Source organism: Artemia sp. Qi Xiang Cuo, chromosome 5, assembly GCF_049724085.1.
Source record: "Artemia sp. Qi Xiang Cuo chromosome 5, ASM4972408v1, whole genome shotgun sequence".
Classification (NCBI taxonomy): domain Eukaryota; kingdom Metazoa; phylum Arthropoda; class Branchiopoda; order Anostraca; family Artemiidae; genus Artemia; species Artemia sp. Qi Xiang Cuo.
This window is the reverse complement of record NC_142798.1, coordinates 12619328-12642794: the sequence shown is the minus strand read 5'-3', so window position 1 is coordinate 12642794 and position 23467 is coordinate 12619328. Positions and strand designations below refer to the sequence as shown.

Below are 23467 nucleotides of genomic sequence, written 5' to 3'. Positions count from 1 at the left end.
ATCAATTCTAATTTTACCCATGAATATAAAAAGGTTCCATTTCAGTTAAGTTTTTCTCAACGATATGAAAAATTGAAAGATCTGTTCTAAATTTTTTCGTAGAAGATAGAAAAAGTTATACCTTAGATGTGAATACTTACCAGAAAGATAAAAAGTTCCACTTTAACTCTAAATTTTCTAAATACATTAGAGAAAGGTTGAAGTGCTCTTCTAATTTTTCCAAGAAAATAAAAAGGTTGCACTTCAATTCTTGTTTTTATCAAAGAGGTGAAAAAATTAAATCTCTGTTATAAATTTTTCCGTAGACATTTTGATTCTCAATTTTTACTTCAAGAACAGAAAAGGTTCTGCTTTAATTCTATATTTTCTCAAAGAAGCGAAGAAAAGTTTAGGTTCTCTTCTGAATGCTTTCCCAGAGAAGAGAAAAGGTTTCACTTTAATTATGAGTTTTCACAACCATAGGTTAGGTTAGGTATTTGCACAGAAATACCAAAACCATAGGTTAGGTTAGGTTATCCTATGTACGCGCGCGTACATAGGCTAACCTAACCTAACCTATGGTTTTGGTATTTCTGTGCAAATACCTAACCTAACCTAACCTATGGTTGTGAAAACTCATAATCAAACTGAAACCTTTTCTCTTCTCTGGGAAAACATTCGGAAGAGAACTTGAAATTGTCTTCGCTTCTTTGAGGAAATATAGAATTAAAGCAGGACCTTTTTTATTCTTGGAGGAAAAATTTAAAATCGAAGTGTCTACGGTAAAATATAGAACAGAACTCTAAATTTTTCATCTCTTTGAGAAAACCCAGAACTGAAGTGGAACCTTTTTATTTTTTTGGAAATATTAGAAGAGAACTTGAACTTTTCTTCACTTCATTGAGAAAATTTAGAATTAAAGTGGAAATATCTATCTTCATGGTAAGTATTCACATCTAAGGTATAACTTTTTCTATCTTCTACGTAAAAATTTAGAAAAGATCTTTCAATTTTTCATCTCGTTGAGAAAAACAGAACTGAAGTGGAACATTTTTATTTTCATGGGAAAAATTAGAATTTATCTGTAACTATTTAGAACAGAACTTTCAATTTTTTCATATCTGAGAAAATTCAGAATCGAAGTGGAACCTTTTTATTTTCATGGAAAAAATTAAAATTGATCTGTAACTTATTTCTTTTTCATTGAGAAAATTCTGAAGAGAACTTGAACTTCCCCCGCTTCGTTGAGAAAATTTAGAATTAAAGTGAAAATTTTATTTTCATGGAAGATATACACAGTCATAGTATAACTTTTCCTGTCTTCTATTGAAAAATTTAGAACAGAACTTTAAATTTTAAACGCCTTTTGAGAAATTAAGAACTGAAATGGAAGCTTTTTTCATTTTTTCTGGTAAAATTCAGAATTGAGTTAGCTTTTTCTCTTCTTTTAGAAAATTCAGAAGAGAACTGGAACATTTTGCACTTCTTTGAGAAAACTCAGAATTAAAGTGTAGTTCCTTATCGTCATGGCGAATATTCACGATCAAAGTATAGCTTTTTCTATATTCTACGAAAAATTTGGAACAGAACTTGAAGTTTTATTCACTTTCGGTGGGAAAATATGTAATTAAAGCTGAACTTTTTCTCTTCTTGTAGGAAAAATTCTAATCGATGTATGTAGGGTAAAATTTAGAACCGAAATTTAAATTTTTTCATCTCTTTGAGAAAAATCTGAAGTGAAATTATAAAAATTTAGAATTAGAATGAAACTTTTTATCTTCATGGAGAATATACACAATCCTAGTGTAACTTTTCCTATCTTCCACGGAAAAATTTAGAACAGAACTTTAAATTTTTATGTCATTTGAGAAATTAAGAACTGAAGTGGAACCTTTTTATTTCTTGAAAAAATAGAATTGATCTGTAAGTTCTTTGGTAATTCCGAATTGAGCTAACTTTTCACAATCAATGTTTAACGTTTTCTATCTTCTATGAAAAATTCGGAACAGTACTTTAAATTTTCTCATCTCTTTGAGAAAAATCAGAACTGAAGCTGAACTTTTTTATATTCTTTGAAAAAAGAGAATTGATCTGTAACTAATTTCTTTTTCATTGAGAAAGTTCAGAAGAGAACTTGAACTTTCCCTCACTTCGTTGAGAAAATATTGAAACAAAGTGGAACTTTTTATCTTCATGGTACATATTCACAACTATGGTATAACTTTTTTTATCTTCTATGGAAAAATTTAGAACAGAACTTTAGTTTTTTATGTGTTTGGGGAATTAAGAACTGAAGTGGAAGCTTTTTATTTTCTATGGAGAAATTAGAATTGAAGTGTCAGTTCCTTGGTAAAATTCAGAATTGAGCTAACTTTTCACGATCAGAGTATAATTTTTTCCATCTTCTATGAAAAATTTGGAACAGTCCTTTAAATTTTTTCATCTCTTTGAGAAATAAAGAACTGGAGTGGAAGCTTTTTTCATTTTCTTCGGTAAAATTCAGAATTGAGTTAACTTTTTCTCTTCTTTAAGAAAATTCAGAAGAGAACTTTAACATTTTGCACTTCCTCGAGAAAACTCAGAATTAAAGTGTAGTTCCTTATCGTCATGGTGAATATTCACGATCAAAATATAAGTTTTTTCTATTTTCTAAGAAAAATTTGGAAGAGAACTTTAAATTTTTCATCTCTTTAAGAAAAATCATAATTAAAATTAAGAAAATTTAGAATTAAAATGAAACTTTTTATCTTCATGGAAAATATTCACAATCATAGAATAATTTTTCCTATCTTCTATGGAAAAATTTGGAACAGAACTTAAATTTTTTTATGTTTTTAGAAATTAAGAACTGAAGTGGAAGCTTTTTTCATTTTCTTTAGTAAATTTCAGAATTAAGCTAACCTTTTCTCTTCTTTAAGAAAATTCAGAAGAGAACTTGAACATTTGCATTAATTCGAGAAAACTCTGAATTAAAGTGTAGCTCCTTTTCGTCTTGGCGAATATTCACAATCAAGGTATAACTTTTTTCTATCTTCTACAAAAAATTTGGAACAAAACTTGAAGTTTTCTTTACTTCTTTGAGAAAATATGTAATTAAAGCTGATATTTTTCTGTTCTTGTAGCAAAAATTCAGAATCGATGTATCTATGGAAAAATTTAGAACAGAACTTTAAATTTTTTTATCTCTTTGAGAAAAATCTGAAGTGAGATTATAAAAATTTAGAATTAGAGTGAAACTTGTTATCTTCATGGAAATATACACAATCATAGTATAAATTTTCCTATCTTCAACGGAAAAATTTAGAACAGAACTTTAAATTTTTATGTCATTTGAGAAATTAAGAACTGAAGTGGAAGCTTTTTATTTTCTCTGGAGAAATTAGAATTGAAGTGTAATTTCTTTGGTAAAATTCAGAATTGAGCTAACTTTTCACAATCTGAGTATAACTTTTTCTATCTTCTATGAAAAATTTGGAACAGTATTTTAAATTTTTTCATCTCTTTGAGAAATTAAGAACTGAAGTGGAAGCTTTTTTCATTTTCTCTGGAAAAATAGAATTGATCTGTAACTGTTTCTCTTCTTTAAGAAAATCCAGAAGAGAACTTGAACTTTTTATCTTCATGGAAAATATTCACAATCATAGTATAACTTTTCCTATCTTCAACGCTAAAATTTAGAACAGAGCTTTAAATTTTTTTATGACTTTGGGCTAAATATCAGAATTAAAGTGGAACCTTGCTTGATGTTTTGGTGTGCAAAAAAGTTGTAAAGTAAATTTGTGAGTGAAAAGGATGAGTACTTCAAGTTGTAAAATTGGTTTATGAGGGACATTACGTAAAGAACTTGTTCTGAAAAGATATAATAAAGCCTTTGAAAAGTATAAAGTTGAGGGTGATGGGGGGTCATTCTGTGTCTCAAGCGAGCAAAAAAAACTTATTAAAACATTGGGGGCCTTTTTGGGGCGCTGGGGGCCTTTGGGGTCCCTGGGGCCCTTTGAGGGGGCCAGGAGGTCTTTGGGGGCTTGGGGGCATTTGGGGTTGGGGTAGGGGACCTCACAACACTGTTCAAATGGAACTTGTGTATTATAACGACCATAGAGTTTCATCCCCAAATCATCTTATAAAATGTCTCAAACTGTTTCGCCTAAATCATCTTCTAAAATGTTTCAAACTTTTTCGCCCAAATAATCCCCTAAAAGTAATTTCTGCATGTTCCTTTGTTTCAGCATACCAGCGCTGTCACATTTGAAATTCCCAGGAAACCATTTTCTACGTAAAATATATTCAATGTGTCTTGAATTTCTGAAACAATATCTAAGGTGTTCCTATTTACACTATTATGGCTTCGATAGAATATTAATTCCCGAATTTATCACTAAGCCTAAAGACCCAAGAAGCCATATTTAAAAATAAAATATTAATTTATCTCTGTCACCAAAGACCATTTATCTCTCAGACCTAAAGACCAAAGAAGCCATATTGTTTCTTAATTCCCTTTCGTTGATCAATAATCCCCCACTGATTATGTAAATCAATTTCTCAGAAAACTGCTTCCCCTCTAGTGGATCAATACATTGCCCGTTAGAATTCAGTGCGCATGTGCAAACTTCGTCCCGGAGCAATAAACTTAGAAACTATAAACAAATTGACCTTGAAAAGGTGTCATTGACCCGTTAGTGGATCAATAATCCATGAATAAATTATATCCTGTCAGCGTTAGACTTGATTATAAATGACAGCACATGTGTTCGTCCCGCGTCTATTGGGGCCTCCCTACTTGCAGTCTACGTCATTTGTTTGGTACACAGTCGACCAATTTTCAGTAGTCATCCAGGAGCAAAAATTGAAAAGTCCTGAGTCGGTGAGAGGTCTATAAGCGGTTTCAGTTATAGGAAACGACTGTTTAACTTTAGCCAGTGGAGATAGGAAAAGGCTAAAGTGGTAACTATACCCTAGAGGGGGCAGAGTGGAGACTGGTTTATAAAACTTCGAAAGATTAGTGTAAATTAAATCAATAATAGAATTGTCTTTTGTAGTTGGGACATTCAAGATCTGTTCTAAATTAAAGGTATTAAATGCAGAATCAAGTCTTATATTGTTTGGGTCAACCATCAGGAAAATTCCTTCATGTGGATATTCAGATAGTACAGTCACCACTTGCATGTAATTTTTCGATAAAATTTATTTTGTCAGCGGATCTCTGATTAAAGGAGTAATAAAAACAACATAGGACAATTAAATTGAAAGGACGCGGCAAGACTTTATGTCAAACACACACCCACATAATCTCATCAAAGGGAGCAAGACACGGAATTGAGATTCCACTTGGGTACGAGTCATTACGGACAAAGAACAGAATTCCGCCACCTTTCTTACCCAGAGGGTGGTTTTCTGGTCTGAGTTTAAACATGTGCTAGCAATTTTAAATCTAGTCAGCAATGCAGAGGCCGAAAAAAAGCCAATGTATACAGAAGACAAAACGCATTGTTTGAAATAGCATGCCCATTATATTTGATTCATAATCTCATATTCCACCATAAATATTGGTACTTTTAATCGATAAACCCTCCTCTCCCATGTGCATAGTACCGTTCTTTTAGCTACTGGAACGGGCTGAATTGTAATTTTGAATAAAACGTAAAAGGTATGTTGTTTAAAAAGATGTACCATCTGAATATATTGGATTTTTTTTTTTAATTTTTCATAATTTTTTTAACAATATCAAATTTTTCTTATGAATTCACATTTTTTCATTTTTCTTTTTTTGTTCTTTTGTTGTTGTTTTTTAATCTGAGCACCATGGAAATACTACCCATACTGTATTAATACTTAACTCCCTTACAATCCTTGGCTAGCATTCATCAGCTGGTTTATTACTCTGTATGACCTTTAGGCTAAGCATAGGATAGCATAAGTCACAGCTAATATTGATCATATACACATGAGTAGCATTAGGTCCCTGGCGACATAATTCTTAAAGGGCCAGTAAATATGTCATTTTTGAAAGGAGCATACAATACTGCTAATATGTATTTATGTTTATTTATTAAATAAAATTCATTAATATTTATATAATTTTTGTAATCAATATTTATATAATATTTTTATATATTTATATAAAATAATTTATATAATATAATCATATATTTACATGATTAATATTTATATAATAGTTCTACAAATATTAATGTTAATTTAATATTATTAATATAATAACTATTTATTATATAATATACGGTACATCTTTAATATATGCTTTCTAAAACGAGCAAGAAAAACAAGGCTTATGCACAATGAATATCATTTCAGCTGTCTCTGTCAGTGTCAGTGTTTGGACTTTGGTTTCTATATCCCTAGAAAGATATTTTGCTATTTGTCGGCCATTGAAGTCGAGGAGTTGGCAAACACGGTCCCATGCTTATAAGGCCATAACTGGTGTCTGGCTTGGAAGTCTTACTCTTTGTCTGCCTGTCGTTGTACTCACAGAGCTAATAGCCATTGGTGATGAAAAATCTGGTAAGGTTTTTAAGATTTGTTTTTAAGGCGTATCCAGGATTCTCCTTTTTTGGGAGGGGAGGGGGATATTTTTTTGGAGGAAGGGGGTTTGAAAAGGACTTAAAAATCCATCAAAAGTTTGTTTGTACGCATTTTTGTTACGTTTCTACGAGTTGGACAGAACGTTGAAGGGGGGGGGGTCATATCACATCCCCTCCTCTGGATTTGGCCTTGTTTGTCTTATGGACTTGAAAATACAAAATTCGTAAACTTTTAGTTATTGGGCTTGTTTTTCCTCAGGTAATTATTTTGCTGTTTATGTGGGAACATTCAAAAGGTAAAAACTTGTTCTTTATTCATCGTAATATTCAATTCTATCAGCCAGGTACATGTACCGATTTTTTTTTTTATCCTTAAAAGGAGTTAAATTTTTTTTGATTTTTTTAACAACTTAAAAGGCTTCTAACTACACTACTTCAGTTACTTAAAAACTTAGCCTACTACTAAAGAAATACTGTACAATAAATTAATTCTATTATTTAAAATTTTACTTATTATTTAAAAAAAACACTCATTATTACTAGAATCGGATGTGTGAAGGCTGTTTTTAGCGGATGCAGCGCAGATGTTACGCATGCAACGCTGTTTTTTCGCGCAGTCACAAAGAAATACCAGTATTAGATCACTATCGTTTTGAGGGTGAAAAAATATCTCAGAAAGCAAAATTTCAGAGCAATTAATATTTTAGTAAAGTCACCTCTTTGAAATAAGTTGTTCATTAATTGTTTATATCCTAATACACCAGATTTGTGAACAAAGGGGGAATTCCTCTTTTATTTTCAAAGCTTAGAGGCTGTGAATATGTCTCAATTTAACCATATCATTATAAGGGGCAAAAAACAAGGTAGTAATCCTTATAAAATCGGAAGACTTCACTTCAAAACCTTCAGTGAAGTTGCAAGATTTTAAATTAGTACTTTTTGTGATATTTGACACTTGCACTTATTGTGAAATTATGAGACTTAAGTTAATATTTATTTTTTAAATTGCAAGTTGTCATGTCGTTACTTTTTGCAAAATTGTTAGATTTCATGTCTTTAACCTTATTGCAGATTTCAAGCCAGTACTTTTTGTTGAGAAACTATTGCATTTCACTACAACCAGAAAGGCCATAAAATTAGGGTCCCTCTCTTTCCTTGTTCATTTGTTAGTATTCAGGGATTAGCTGATTTTTTTTTTCCATCGATTCTTTGACAATTGAAATGCAGAAGCTGCATAATCAATGTTGCCAGTGAACAAAGTCCTTGTTTTTTAACTGGAATTCGTCAGACATACAATAGATTTCACTTATCCCATATGACCTTTAGCCCCTTGCAGGTTCACCACTTAAACTGCTAGTGTTTATATGACTTGTCAAGTGGTAAGATCTTACATCTAAGATCTTACCACTTTTTACTCATATTATCGTGATTTGCTTCATCAAACTGCTAATATCTTACAGTTCACTGCCAATTAGATCATTGAGGAGAGAACTTTGATAACAATCTCACCAATGTTGTTACAACACTGGTCAGAGTAGAATGAAGAAAGGACCTAAGAAGTAAGATCAGAGTGTTCATATTTCTGTCCAAAGATGTAAGATCATAGCACATTGATTTGCTAAAAAAAAAACGGGGCTATTATGGAGTCTAATCTAGTGCTGCAAAAAACAGTGGAAGCTGTTATCATACACTGTATCTGATTAGCATGCTTTTTCTTATGTTAGTGCAGCAGTCTTAAATGAGTTCTAAATTACTCCATTTTTTGTTTGTTTCGGGCATTTTTTTTTTTTTTTTCCTTTTTTTTTTTAGGATGCTATGCTGATGATTGGAAAAAGCAGAGGCCAAAAAATCCAATGTGCATTTTCAAACTTCTTTTCTTTAAAGTATTTTTGGACGCTAGTAAAATAGAGTCTTTAACAGTGGCGGATCCAGGGGAGGGGCGAGGGGGAGCGCGCCCCCCTCATATAGTCTAAAGTAATGTAATTTACTAAATTACCGCAAGTTTGCGTTAATTCAACTTGCTCCTAACGCAAGTTTATCGGATCAACCTATTTTGCCCCCCCCCCTATAAAATCCTGGATCCACCCCTGGCCTTTAAAGGCTACTAATTCTGCATGACCTTTTAAGTTTGCACAAGCCTTGAATCCTGCTTAAAGGCTCAATATCAGCCAACAATATTATTTTTAGCAACAATTTGAATTGCTAGTCGTTTTCACAATCCATTCCTTGCTACGAAACCGCATTTAATATACGGAGAACCAACGATCAGCAATATCAAACAAAAACAAATTTTTGATCATGGGACTAACAAAAATACCTACTGTGTATCTAAGGCCTTGATTCTAATTCACACCGGAATTTAATGTTGACATTCAACTTAACACTATGACCCCAAATACGTGTATAAATAAGAAACCAAAAAAAATATTTAGTTAAGCCGTATTTTCATTACAGCTTTTCAGGCAAAGTCTCCAATACTTTTTTACTTTTTTGGGCAACAGCAGTCTCCATTGGTGCGTCTTAGGGCTCAAAAGACTAATCAGGTGCATTTGAAGTGAATTTTTGTCGGGAAAGGTTAAATATGTAGAGTGAAAAGCTGTTTTAACTCAGCAGACTTCACCTGAAAAAGCCATAAATAAGGCAGTGCTTTAAATCAAGCATCTAGCGAAACTCCTTTCATTTAAGCTTTTTTCCTCAATTTAGCTAAGGCAAGTCACTAAGAAGCTTCATTATCAATCTTTAGCTGTATAAAAAAGAAGTAACAGTAGTTTAAATTTAATTCAGTTCAAGACAGTATTGCGATTACTTCACGTTGTCCTGTATTAGTACAGTGTGTTTGATCTCAGATTGGTCTTAAAGACCCCAGAATACAAACTCAGCTGCAGCGACATACTGCAGGACTGGAAATTTCGTTCCAGTGATGAGATTATGCAAAAGCGTCTCCATAACCCCAAACAAGAAGAAGAAGAGTATTTCCTTCCAACCCTATGTGACACAGTCAGATAAATCTGCTTGTTAGTACGGGACCCAAAGTTCAACCTCAGCTGCCACAGGGTCTGGAATTGTATGGAGGTTATGCATCAGCGTCCCCGAATAGCCAAGCAACAAAAAGAAAAAAGAAATGTTTCCTATCTTTGCTAAGCTGAACTAGCTAATCTGATAAATGCTATCATGAATAGGTGTTTTGTTGGCTAGAACTTGGATATTAACTAAATCTTGGTATTAGGTAAATTGATAGCCATATCTCATTTTAAAAGAGACCTTTCCATGGTAAGACTTAGTTAACTCCTGGAGCTAGCTGGAGATAGCACTGAAAAAGCTTTATAGAAAAAATGTGAAGGTTTTTAAGCATATGGTGAATGTTTCGCATCTTACCTAGTCTGAGCTAGCCAATTAGATAAACTTGAATACGCATGGTTCTGATGTTCAACAAAATCTTGACGTTATCAAACCAATGGTACTAGAAGATATGGAGATGGCTTATTCGAACGTAAATTAAAAATTTAATTGTCCTTGTTGAGGGATCAAAAATATCGGAAGGCCACATATCCCCACCCCCTTACTTTTCGCCTTTCACTTTTCTAAATTTTCAGATAGCCATTTTGTTCAACATAGTTGAAAGGTCAAATAACTATGTCTCCAGGGAAATCATGACCCCTCACAGCCCTTAAAGCTAAATCTTGTCCTAAGGTAAATGTTAAATCTCATTAGTAGTGAGCTTTTAGTGAAAATTTCACTAAATTTTTTTAGGTCGCCACAAATGCCGTGACGTCTGGGACAGCCAAATAGCAGAACAAATTTACAACGTAATACTACTTCTATCATTATTTATTATACCTCTTTTGGTTATGGGGGTAGCGTATTCTATGGTAGCCTGGAGGCTCTGGGAAGGACTTGGACTGGGACTTACAAGTAATACAAGAACTGAATGCAGTTCATTGCAAGAATATAGCCAATCAGAAAGCAGCAGTACAGCTAGTACGGGAGCTGTGAGAGTCCTTTATCAAGCCAATCGTAAGTTTTTATCCATTTTTGAAATCAATTAAATACAACAAAAAGCATTACAAAGCCTTAAGAAGAAGTTTTCTTTAATTTTATTCATAAGAAAATTTCATAAATTTATCAGTTTCTGTAACTTCCTAGTCTAAGAAAGAATCCAAACAGTATAATGCTTGTATGTGACCAGTATATTAAAGAATACTTTAACACTTTTTTGTAGCAAATAAATATTTTCCTTAGTGTTTTCGAGTCTACAAAATGTAATTTTATTGTAAGATATATTGGTATTCTAATAAACTTCAGCTGATCTTTTTCTTTTAAAATGAAAATAAATACTTTTATCTGATGAAAGAAAAGGAAAGGAAAATTAAGTCTCGTTCGTCATTGAAGACAGCCTTGGGTTCTACCCGATCTTAAGGGTGGGGGTATGTTTTCTATATGCCTTAAAACCCTCTTCTAGATGAAGCGAGTCTGGGAGACGGTGAGGAGCAAAGTTCCCATAATTTGTTTAGTGGGATGTCTTCTGTATACCATACAATACCTTCTAGATGAAGTGAGTCCAGAAAACGGTGAAGAGCAAATGTTCCCACAATTTCTTTGAGGGGATGGGGTAATCTTGAGGGAAATAAGTGTGGATTTTGTCTTCAAAATTGATCTTAGGGAGACTTGAACAACCTACTTTCTGGAAACGGCTTAGCCACCAGAGCTGCTGGAGCCCGATTTCCAAGAGGATTGTGGTATTAATTTGTGATACGGAGTTCAAGATTTAAGAATCAACGAAGGTAGGTGACACTAGTAATGTCATAGAAACCGTCAGTTTCGAAGGCTGCTAGTCTACGCTTGACGTCTGCATTCTGCATAGGGGTAAGCGAGGTGTCAAAGTCCTGTATTAAGTCACAGTGATAAATTTTTACTTTCTCATATGGACAGAACGGCTTTAAAACTGGAGCTCCGGAGGGCAGGATGCCTTTCTAATATCCTTTGAATCGTCATTATCGCTGGTGATCAAACTGCCTGGGTAAAGAATTTTATGTATATATATATATATATATATATATATATATATATATATATATATATATATATATATATATATATATATATATATATATATTTATATTTTTTTTTATATTTTTTTTTTTTATATATATATATATATATATATATATATATATATATATATATATATATATATATATATATATATATATATATATATATATATATATATATATATATATATATAAATAAAAGTTCAAAATAGGGATAAAATCCTTGTTAATAGACAGTGAATAGAAATTCACAAAAATACTAGATATTTCGGTCACATATACAGTGATCGCCATCAGTAGTAAGACTACTGATGATAAAATAGGAATTTTATCCCTATTTGAACTTTTATTTATCGTCATGGAAAGGCAGTGTGGTCTCCGAAATTATCTATATATATATATATATATATATATATTATTATTATTATTATTATATATTATTATTATTATTATTATTATTATTATTATTATATATATATATATATATATATATATATATATATATATATATATATATATATATATATATATATATATATATATATATATATATATATATATATATATATATATATATATATATATATATATATATATATATATATATATATATATATATATATATATGTTACAAAGATTATTCTTTGTAACAAGGAGAAATTTTTGTCCTACCACCTGAGCAATTAAATGTGATAAGACCAAGAGAACGACACGAACAACCTAAATTCAAAATGAGTGAATATAATGGACAGTCAAATGAGACTAGACCAAAAGGAGCAGCTAAAGCAAAAAGCATTGGAAAATTGTCTGAAGTATTGAAAATCCAAAATGAAGAAATATATTATATCAAGACTACAGCGATGAAGATTTGGTTTGAGATTTTGACGTGGATGAGGTAATCAATGGTTACCATGCCTTTGTTAAAAATATAAATGTTCGACAATATGTTTTCCATAGTGACAAAAGACAAGCCAAAGCAAAAGTTAAAGATCCAATCAAATAAAAAGCAGTAAATAATTACGTCCAACATTTTATAAAACCTTCGATGATGAAATAGCTATAAATAAGGACAATGGAGGTTATAAGGACGTTAACAAAGAACCTGATACTGAATCAGCCACTGTTTAAAAAACAAATGTTCGGCGTTATGTTTTTCATAGTGATAAAAGACAAGTCGAGGCCAAAGTTAAAGGTCAAATCAAAGAAAAAACAGTAAATGAAAAGCAGTGAAACGTTGAACATTTTACAAAAGCTCCTAGAAATCAAATAGCTATAAATAAAGACATTGAAGTTTGTAAGGATGTTAAAAAAGAACCTGATCTTGCATCAAATGCTTTTGAACTTCATATTTAGACTGCTAGTGATGGAATAGCAATTGCTAAGGCCGTTGTTAATTATAAGGACATTAACAAATGATATAATTATATAGGCAAGCCTGAAGCAGAAGCTGGTAAAACCATATACAACAACAAAAGACGTAGAGACCGGATTAACAGTAACCGAAATACTAAGAAAAACAAAGCTATAGTTTTACAAAGGCACTACTAGTAACTTAAGGCCCATTTTCCTAAATAAAGTACAAACAACATAACATGATTTAACTGACAATGGTTGAAAATGATACGTGTTTTGAACAACAAGAAGAAATTTTGTATAACAGCCAAGACCGTGAAATATGATAAGTCATATGCAAACAGCTAAGGCAAAGGGCATGGAAAAAATGTTTAAGCAGATTTTTAATGACTATGAAGCAGAAATAAATATGTGATTGGAAAAAAAACGATAGTGGGAATCCGAATAGCTAAGGCAAAAGGAATGGAACAAGTGACAGTGCGAACCACATTGAATTGCAAACAAAATTTTTGGACAGCGATTTATGATTAAAAGCTGTATAAGAATTTCTTAGGTATCTATGATGTCTTAAGTAATTATATAAGATGATGAATGAAACCAAACTGCTAAAGCAAAAGATATGGAAAAAATAACCCGAGGTAATGGTGAACGATAATGAACAACGAAAGCTACCATTGACTAGTAAATGCGATGATCACATCGAATCGTAAACGAAGTCTGGGCTTACAAGAGAGACAGCTGTAAGAATCACACTGAATCCCAGGAGAATACAAATCCTATAAAATGTATGAATCGATGAAGAATTAACAGGAAGAAGAATTGAATTCACACCAAAATTCCATAATTCAATTGAAATTGCTGATTTGAAACCTCATGACTTAAAACTAAAGAAAACCACGATGATTATACAAAATTCGCTTAGACCCTTAATTTTGGAAAAAATTCATATGAGCGAATCATTTCTGCCCCGGAGCGTCAGTTTTAAATTAAAATCTAAAAGAAAATTGCTACGCCCATCAAATTTTCCTAGACAGATTTGGAATAGTTTTTTAACATATATATATATATATATATATATATATATATATATATATATAGAGAGAGAGATATATATATATATATATATATATATATATAGAGAGAGTATATATATATATATATATATATATATATATATATATATATATATATATATATATATATATATATATATATATATATATATATATATATATATATATATATATATATATATATATATATATATATATATATATATATATATATATATATATATATATATATATATATATATATATATATATATATATATATATATATATATATATATATATATATATATATATATGTTAAATAACTCTTCAAAACTTTTTAGGAAAATTCAAGAGACATGGATATTTTTCTTTTAGATCTTAATTTATAACAGACGCTCTAATTCTTTTGTTTCGTGAAAAGCAGCTAAAGAGACATGAGAGAGCTTTCTCATAAATTAGAAAAAATTAAATACTCTTATATCAACGAAAAACATTGTACAACGTTAGTTCTGAACTTTCCAGGGCTTCCAAAAAATATTTACAATTTCATAATGTCTGAAATTTTCATGGTCAGCACGCAAACACGCGCATCTAAGTATTTTTTCATGTTGGATCCTTAGACCTACTCTTCATGTTTAAATGCCGTGAATGTTCCAGGCCGTTAATCTACAGAACATTATATTTATTTATTTTTTGTTAATTGAAGGACCGGTTGTATTTAGTTTTTATGAAAGATAGCCAGATTTTTGTGAAACTACAAAAAAATAAAAGAGAGTGAGGTAGAAAGAGAGAGAGAGAACGAAAGAGAGGAAGAGGGAGATAAAGGAGCAAGGCCGCGACAAGCTATCTAACTATCCTCACTCTGACGAGCAGATGAGATGATTCTATCCTGCCAGTACACGTTTGTCCCTAAGCGTATAGACTGTCAATACAGAATAAAATATTATTATAGATCGTTTATACAGGAATTCGTGTGGTTATAGAACTCTTTTTTAAATTTCTGTGTTTAAATTCTATTTTGCACTTCAATGTTTCAGGAATAAATGCTTATACAAATGTACTATGTTACAATAAATCCAAGATTGTATTTCAATTCTTCAAGAATTTACTTTTTAAATCTTATTTCTCTCATATCTCAGTAATACATACTTCATTAAAGCTTGTACTTATCTTCAAATTTTGAAAAAAATGTCAGCGGTATTTTATTTTATTCAGAAAACATATGATTGCTTTTTAAATGGGGGGGGGGCGAAACAATTTAATTGATAAAAATGATTCCATAACCTTTCTAAACCTGTAACGAGGGGATTTTTAAGCCACTATAGCGTTCGCATAGCCACGGTTTTAAGCAAGAACAGTAATATTTTTTTTGGCAATTATTACAGTTCAACTAAATGTTGAGGTGATTTTTCATCATAATTCAAAAATATTTCATAAAGTTTGTTATTTTGGCTTCAAAACTAAATTCCCAATTGAAGCCGAAGAAAAGTTTTTTGACAAATAGGAAGTTAAATAAAATCACATTGAAATATTAATAGAAGTATCAAAACATGTTCGCTACTGGTAACTTATTCCAAGGCTGAAAAACAACATAAGAACAAATATATAACCTTGAAAGTTTTGGGAGGGTATCTGAAGAGGTATGACTGAAAGGTAAGAAAAGAAAATAGACCATTCTTGCATGTCACCTATGCCTGACTCTAATAAATAAAGGCAAAATATTCAAATAAAAAGTTATTTTGGCACGTTATTTAAAATAAGAAAAGTATCAAATTTCTTGCTGCCATCAGAAACAGCCACAAAAGAATATTTTGGGTGAACTGAGAAATTTTTTTGTGAGAAATCGCAATTTTTTGCTAATTTCAAAGTCAAATTCAATGATGTTAGCAATGTTCAACTATATTGAACAATATCAATGTAATGACATTCAGCGATAATGAGTAACGATATTCAACGGTTTAACGATACTACGATATAGTCAATTCAATTTTCTAAATTTGGAATCAAGCTCAGCTATAATCACGAGAAAAATTGTAGCCGTAGGAGTCCTCTGCACGAGTGATAAGAAAATGATTCTAATTTACGGCAATAAAGACGAAAATGGAATTTACCCTTTCTCGAAAAAAAAAACTCTCAGTATTGCTTATATCACAAACGAATCAGAGTAGTACCGTTTCTAAAATGATAAATAAAACATATAAATGAATGTTGGAATAAAGGTAATGAAAAAATGTCTATGTAACCAAAAAGGAGAAGACGATGAAAGCAAGAGATCTAATGACAACCTTTAGCTTGAGAATTGGGTTTGACAACGCTGTCGAAATTTCTTTTGTGCTTTTGACAACGCTGCTGTCTACAGCAACAATTATAAATGAAATAAAATAGAGACTTAACAAGAAGCAAGAGAGATTTGTTTAAGTTCTAAAGCTTTCACCAAGGGTATTCTATCATGAAATTCCTGTATACTATACTTTGTTTCCTTTTTCCGGCGAAATCTTTGTCAAGAAATAGTAATACATTTATCACGCAAATTTTAGGTCTGGAAGGTTCGTTGAACGTAATCGTTCAATAATTCAAAAAAGGAGGATTTCAATTCCGTACTTTAGGAGAGAAGTTTTTTTGTATAAGAATTTTGACAAAGGTGAAATTTTTCAAAATTCTGGATGGGGTAAGGGCAAAGTTGGAGTTGTAGGGGGTGAGCTAGAGTCTGGGAGGGGCAGTTTGCCCCTTAGCAAATTACGCCCCTGAATTTTGGACTCTTGACTGTCCTCAGGCTTTTAACTTTTGGTGGAAGTAGATGGGCTTCGGTAGTTCCCCGTAAGAAATTTTAGTTCTCAATCCTGCCGCTAGGGGATTCGTGGCGCTAGTGTAGGTATACCTGTCAGAAATTTTTGTTATCAACCCTGCCGCTAGGAGATTTGTTATGCTAGTGAAGGTTTTCTGCCAGGGATTTTACTTCCCAACCCTTTCGCTAGGGATTCATAGCGCTAGTGTCGATATACTAGACGCTTTTACAGATTACCTGTCACTAGGAGCATTTATCACACCCTTTTTTTGTATGCAATCATATCAGTTCCAAAACAAAGTCTAAACGGAATCTGACCTGGTTCTAAGTAGACGGATCGATTTCTAAGACATTATTTCTCGCTGGGAGAGATACCCCCCACATCTAAAAAAAATTTCCTACCAGATGTATTCTTAGAATTCCAGGAAAGCACGTTTATTGGTATTTTCCAAAAAGCTTGTATATCTAACACCTAGCTAAGAAAATGTTAGTGTGTTACGAACTGTTGAATGTTATACTTGAATAATTAATGATCTTATCAGATCACTCCTGAATGAGTATGATATTTTTTATAATTTTGAGGAACAACCCCCTCTAGAGAAAAAAGGGTGATATGATTCAAATTCACACCCCAATTTTGGCAACTTGGATATCGCTATGCCTTGAGCCTCCAGCACAGATACGGGCAACCCTTCAAGCAGTGACCATTTATTAGACAATGCAGATATAGACACTAATGCAGATTTTGGCGTTTTAATCGAAAAAGAGTTGGAAAATTTTGTACTCATATTGATGCCTACAAACAGTGACCCTTTACTAGGCAGTTTCTACGCCCCATCATGTCCCAATCGAAACATAAACAATTTATTCGCCCCTTTAAGCAGTGACACTTTATTAGACAATTTATTCGCCCCTCCAACTGACAAAGCAGATATGGACAATTTCTACAACCCTTCAACCTCCAACCCAGCTATAGACTCTTCTTTGCTGTTTAATAAACTTCAAGACTCTAATGATGATTTTGAACCAGGCTCAAGTGAAGACATTTTCCCTATAAATGAAATGTTTCGAGACTTTAATGTTAGACAGTATATTGGTGAAGCAGCCACTAGTTATTTTAATGATATTTTTGCCATAAGTGAAGAGAGGTAGTTTATTATACCCCCCTTCCTTCAATTTCAAGATAATTTTGAAGCAGCCCCAGGTGAGGAGGATCAGTTAATTATGCCCCCTCCCACTCAATTTCAAGATAATTTTGAAGCAGCAACTAGTGATCAGAGACAATTTTTACTCCCCCTTATTTTGAAGAGCCTTCATGTCAGATTCAAATCAAGGTAATGTTGTTTTTAATCAGATGGGTGGGGAAGAGACAAAGATTCGCTTTTTTTCTTCAAAAAATGGCTTTAAAGGATATTTAAGATCCTATAAATTTTATTCTTCATGTATTGATGATGCTCCGGGGGTTAGCATAGAAGGGCTAAGACATACAATAGGGGAACTGCTTAAAAAATCCAAAAAGAAGAAAAAAATAGGTTTAAGGGCACAACTGACTGCTCATTCTGGATTTCCTAAAGAAGGGAGGAAAAATCAACTAGTTGTTTTACTATCAAAAACGGAAACACCTCACAAATTTTGATATACAAATGAAATTTTAGACCAATGTGTCGCGAAGATTAATAAGACCGTTGAAAAATATTCCGAAAATGTTTCTGGGTTTGCAATAACAGGGACTGCGGGGTTAGATTTGCACCCAGCACTCGCAGACTGTAACTATCCTATTGGTCAAAAAGAGCCGCAAAACCCTTAAACCGTAAGGAATAAAAGGTCTATTATCGATTTACTCTTTTACAAACACAATAAATATTTTAAGTGGGCTGTTTTAGCCAGTGGACACCAAATTTTAGGGTGTGATACCCGTAGAAAGCAGCTTCTAGCTTTGAACGAAGCAAGGTTAGGAGGGTAAATCTTCCTACTCCTTCCTACAAATGTTTTGATGGAAAGTGGCCTATTAAAATGATAGATATAAAGCTATGGGAGATAGAAAACCCTACTCTAGGAATAAGCGTTCTTTATTTTTATAATATTAAAAATATAATGCCCAATACGTGCTCCGTCTAATGTTTTAACGTAAAATATTATGAATTTTTATCATACGTATATATCCATATAGAACCGACTGACGGAAATACTAGTGAATCAGATGAATTTTACATACAGTTACAGGAGCAACTAGACAGGGTCCAGGGTAGAAATATGATGTTTTTACTAGGAGATTTTAACGCCAAGGTTGGTAGAAATAGGGATAGATGGTATCCTAGCCTAGAATACCATCTATCCCTAAATTTGGTGTAAAAAAGAAAACAATAATGGATACAGACTTTTGCAGTTTTGTAGTATAACAATCTAGTTATAACCAATACGGTGTTTGGTCATAAACTGGCTCGTAACTTAACGTGGTATTCACGTGATGGTAAGACAGCACGCCTTATTGATTATGTTATAGTAAACTGAAGACTAGCCGGATCAATACAAGATACTAGGGCATATAGGAGTGTTGTTATCGATGTTAAAATAAAGATTACCATCTAGTGACAGATTACCATCTAGTTCGGTGTCTAGTGACACCGAAATATCTGGTATTTTTGTGAATTTCTATCACTGTTATAATCATCACTGTCTATTAAAAGGAGTGTGAAGGGTTAATTTAAATTGGAAATTTTAGAAGGGTAACTACCTCCAGGGAAGTTATGATGTTGGTAGACCCCAGGATGAGAATTTGATAGAAACTTGTCAGGAACAGTTAAATACTAAACTTGAGAATTTAAAATTTTACAATGTAGAAGATGGTTGGAATAATTTTAGAAAAATAATTTGTGAAGTTGCTGAATGTATCTTAGGAAAGAAAGCTAGGATTGCAGCTAAGAATATTAGTGAAAAAGCTTTATGTTTAATAGAAAGGACAAAGGACTTGTACAAGAATTATCTGAGCGATAGATCATACGAAAACAAAAGAAATGTAAAGAAAGCGGATAAAGTGGAGAAAGCCAGAAAATATGAACTAAAAAGGTGTGAAGTGGAGGCCATGAATATAATTGCCGAGGATATGGAAGATGCAGCCAGACGACATAAGAGTAAAACTTTGTTCTGGCATGTTAATAAATTGAGAAGGGGTAACCAAATCCGGACTTGGCCCAGTTAAAGATAGGAACGGGGCCACAATTAGCGATAAAGAAAGAATTAAGGAGAGATGGGCAGAACATTTTGAGAATTTGCTAAACCGAGATAGAGTTGCAGGAAAAGATATAGAGGAAAATGAAAAAGTTTGTGATACCTTGGATGTAAAAGAAGATTTTTTTTGTGAAGAAGAATTAGCGACAGTACTAAAAGGATTAAAAAATAATAAGGATTCAGGTGCTGATAGGGTGGTAAACGAGTTTCTTAAATATGGTGGCTCTGTGGTTAGAAATCGTAAGTTACTGAAGATAATGAATATGATTTTTGAAAAAGGGGAAGTACATAATGATTTTAGGAAAACCTTAATTAAGCCGCTTTATAAGAAAGGTGATAAAAGTGAGGGTGGTAATTATTGAGGAATTAGTCTGGTCTCTGTAGGTAGCAAAGTACTTAGTAACATGATACTTTTTAGACTGAGAGATGCCGTAGACAAAGTTTTAAGAGAATATTATGTATATATCTCTGCATAGCTGAAGAGCTATGTACGAGAATAACGCTGCTGCGGTTAAGGTAGGAAATGAGGTTATTAAATCAGGGTTATTAAGCAGCTCGTTTTGTATTAAATCAGGAGTTAATCAGGGTTGTGTTTTATACCCCTTTATATGGATTATTTTGATGGACATTGTCTTAAGGAGCACAGGAAAGGCAATGGTAGACCACGGAATGAAATGGGGAGGAAAAAGTCTCCTGGACTTAGATAATGCTGATGATTTAAGCATCCTCGATGAAAGTGTGAGCAAAATGAATAAACTTTTAGAGGTATTGCGAGATCAGGGTGCTAGAATAGGTTTGAAAATTAATGTTAAGAAGACTAAATCACTAAGGCTTGGAATAAGTGAAGATGAAAAGGTGACGTTGGGTAATGAAAAGATTCATCAGGTGGGCAGCTTCACTTATCTTGGTAGTATCATTAGTAGAGATGGTGGGAGCAGTGAAGATGTTAAAAGCGGATGAAGATTTGCTAGATATTTTCTAGAGAAATTGCTTAAGGATTGTTCCGGTTAGGAGGCTGACTGACCGTATTTCAAACAAAAGGCTGTACGAAAAATGTGGTTCAATACCGCTCTCTAGGGCTATAATGAAAGAAAGGTTGGAGTTGCTAGGACACGTTGTGCGGATGAAGGATGACAGATTGCAGAAGATTATTCTTTTCGGCCCACACTCTAAGGCTAAACGGTAAGCAGGTCATCCTCGTCTGGGGTGGGAGGACGTCATAAATAAATATTTAAAGGAAATTTGAACTTCGTGGGATGGTGTAAAAAGGGAGGCTTTGAATAGATTGGGATGAAGGAGGAGCGTGCGTAGCCGTGTTTGCCTCAGGTGGCTTGGGCTCTAGTGAGTTGTTTGCAGTAGCAGTAATAGAAAATGATAAAACCGGATACTTTTTCCAATAGTAAATCTTAGTAAACTGATTCCACGTGTAAAATGCGGTACTATATTTTTTTTCGCGTTTATGGTCTGACCCTGGAAAGTACCAAGGAGGTATTATGGGATAGTTTGAAATATCCCCCCCCCCCACGGACTTCAGCAAAAATGTTACCGAAATACAAATCGATGTTAGAATTTAAACATTTTTCGAACAGAATTCCAATGGAATAAACTGTTTGTGAATTTTGAATGAATAATTGAAGGAACAGGGGAATATTTAGGCCACTACAAACCGGCAGCTTTCGGATGTAATGTGGTAAAAAAAAAAAAAAATTAGTGATCTAGTTACATATTCTGAACATCTAGGGCCTTCTTGCCATATTGATGGGCTAAGAGAGCTTTTAAAAGAAGCAAAAGTTTTTTTAGATGAAAAATATGAGACAAACATAGAAATGGTAATTACTGAAGCTGATAAAGAGAACTAGACAGTAAATATGCTGGATTTGTGAAAATCCTCTAGAGAAGGACCCAAAATCTATTGGAAAGTATTCTGTGAAAGATCACTACCATATTACGAGCAGTAGAAGTTTCAGAGGGAAGAACCCCTGTGTTTGTAATTCCGTGTTACGCAGCAAGCTTTATGTAGGCTACCTCTTCTTTTAGGATTTTCAAAGATTGAGAATATGAGTTTTGACTTTACACCAATCACCAAAACTAGTGAAAAATGTATGTCTATAAAAGTTTAGTTGAAGAATGATCAAGATAGAAGATATAGCTTGCAATTTTTTCATACTTTTAATGTCTCACCAAAATCCCTAGAAAGTATCGTTATAATCCAACAAAGTGAAGATCCCTTAAATTTTCCAATATTAAGACAAAAATTTCTTGTAGAAGAAGAATTTTCTCTACTTACACGCAACTGCGTTTTTCCATACTCTTAACTAGACAGTTTTTGAGAGGTTTTTGTAAAATACATTACCTTTAAAAAAAGTATTTACAATGAATTGGTTCAAAAGCCAATTTCTGAGGAGGTTTATGATTTTGCAAAGACAGTTTTGAAGAAATTCAAGAATATGAAGATTATTCATCATTGTACTTTGCCTCTGATGTACTTACTTTAGTACAAATATTTAAGGAGTTTACCGCCACAATTCTTGATCTTTATAAGCTTGAACAAAACTGTTGCTTAAGCACCCCCTCCTTCGCATACGACATAGTGTTAAAAATGATATACCAAGTAAAATTGAATTGATTATAGATTGATTTGGTATGTAAAATGTGACCCTTAAGATACAGAAAACCCAGCCTGTGGACTCTGTCTAGACACAAATGCCCTTTACTTACAATGTATGTCCATGTTTCGTATGCCCATGGGGAACTATAAGTTTCTGGACCCCTCCGAAAATCCCGATTTTAAGACCGTTGAACAGAATGGGGAATTTCGTTACTTTATAAAAGTCAGCGGGACTATTAGAATGTATCTATGGAATTCTAACAAACGTATAGGAATTACCATGCTATTCTAACAGACGTATAGGAATTACCATGCCATTCTAAAAGACGTATAGGAATTACCATGTTATTTGCTAGAAGCTATAGGAAAACACTTCTATGGAAGCTCTAAACCTTTTCAAAGAGAGTCAGTACTACCTCATATGGTATACACTACAGTTTGACATGCACATTTTTAAAAGCTGGCAAACCTATAAAGTGTTCAAACACGTTTTGGAAGTATGGTTGCGATTACATAACACAACCAGACTGGTTTTTTGAGGCAACACCCATTTTTTAGGGCCAATCGGAGATTTTTTTTTTTTTTTTTTTTTGCTATATGTTTCGAGCAAATCGATCATTTCTAGGTCAGTTGATTAATAGAAGTTGTAATAAACCTAAAGAATCAATTCGCTCATTCTAAATGGAGAATAAAAGAATTATATTGGTAAGTAAATATACTTTATTCCTCGACTAATATAACCTTTTTTATTTCCTAGCATTATGAGTTCCACACGGAATTATCTATCATTTTGTGTTTCACACAGAAAGTGAACTCTGTGAATATGCGAGCTATGATAAATTCCACATGCCCATAACAGCTGTTTTGATTAC

General features: G+C 32.7%; 1 protein-coding gene across 4 annotated transcripts in view; it reads left to right on the top strand.

The window, feature by feature from the left end:
• Positions 1-23467, top strand: part of LOC148951817 (cholecystokinin receptor type A-like) — a 136379-nt gene that overhangs the window by 52625 nt on the left and 60287 nt on the right. For all 4 annotated transcript variants that reach the window (XM_089088728.1, XM_089088729.1, XM_089088730.1 and 1 more), the window contains exons 3-4: positions 6289-6495; positions 10266-10529. In XM_089088728.1, coding sequence (XP_088944854.1) covers positions 6289-6495; positions 10266-10529 — 471 coding nt within the window. The remainder of the gene's footprint in view (positions 1-6288; positions 6496-10265; positions 10530-23467) is intronic.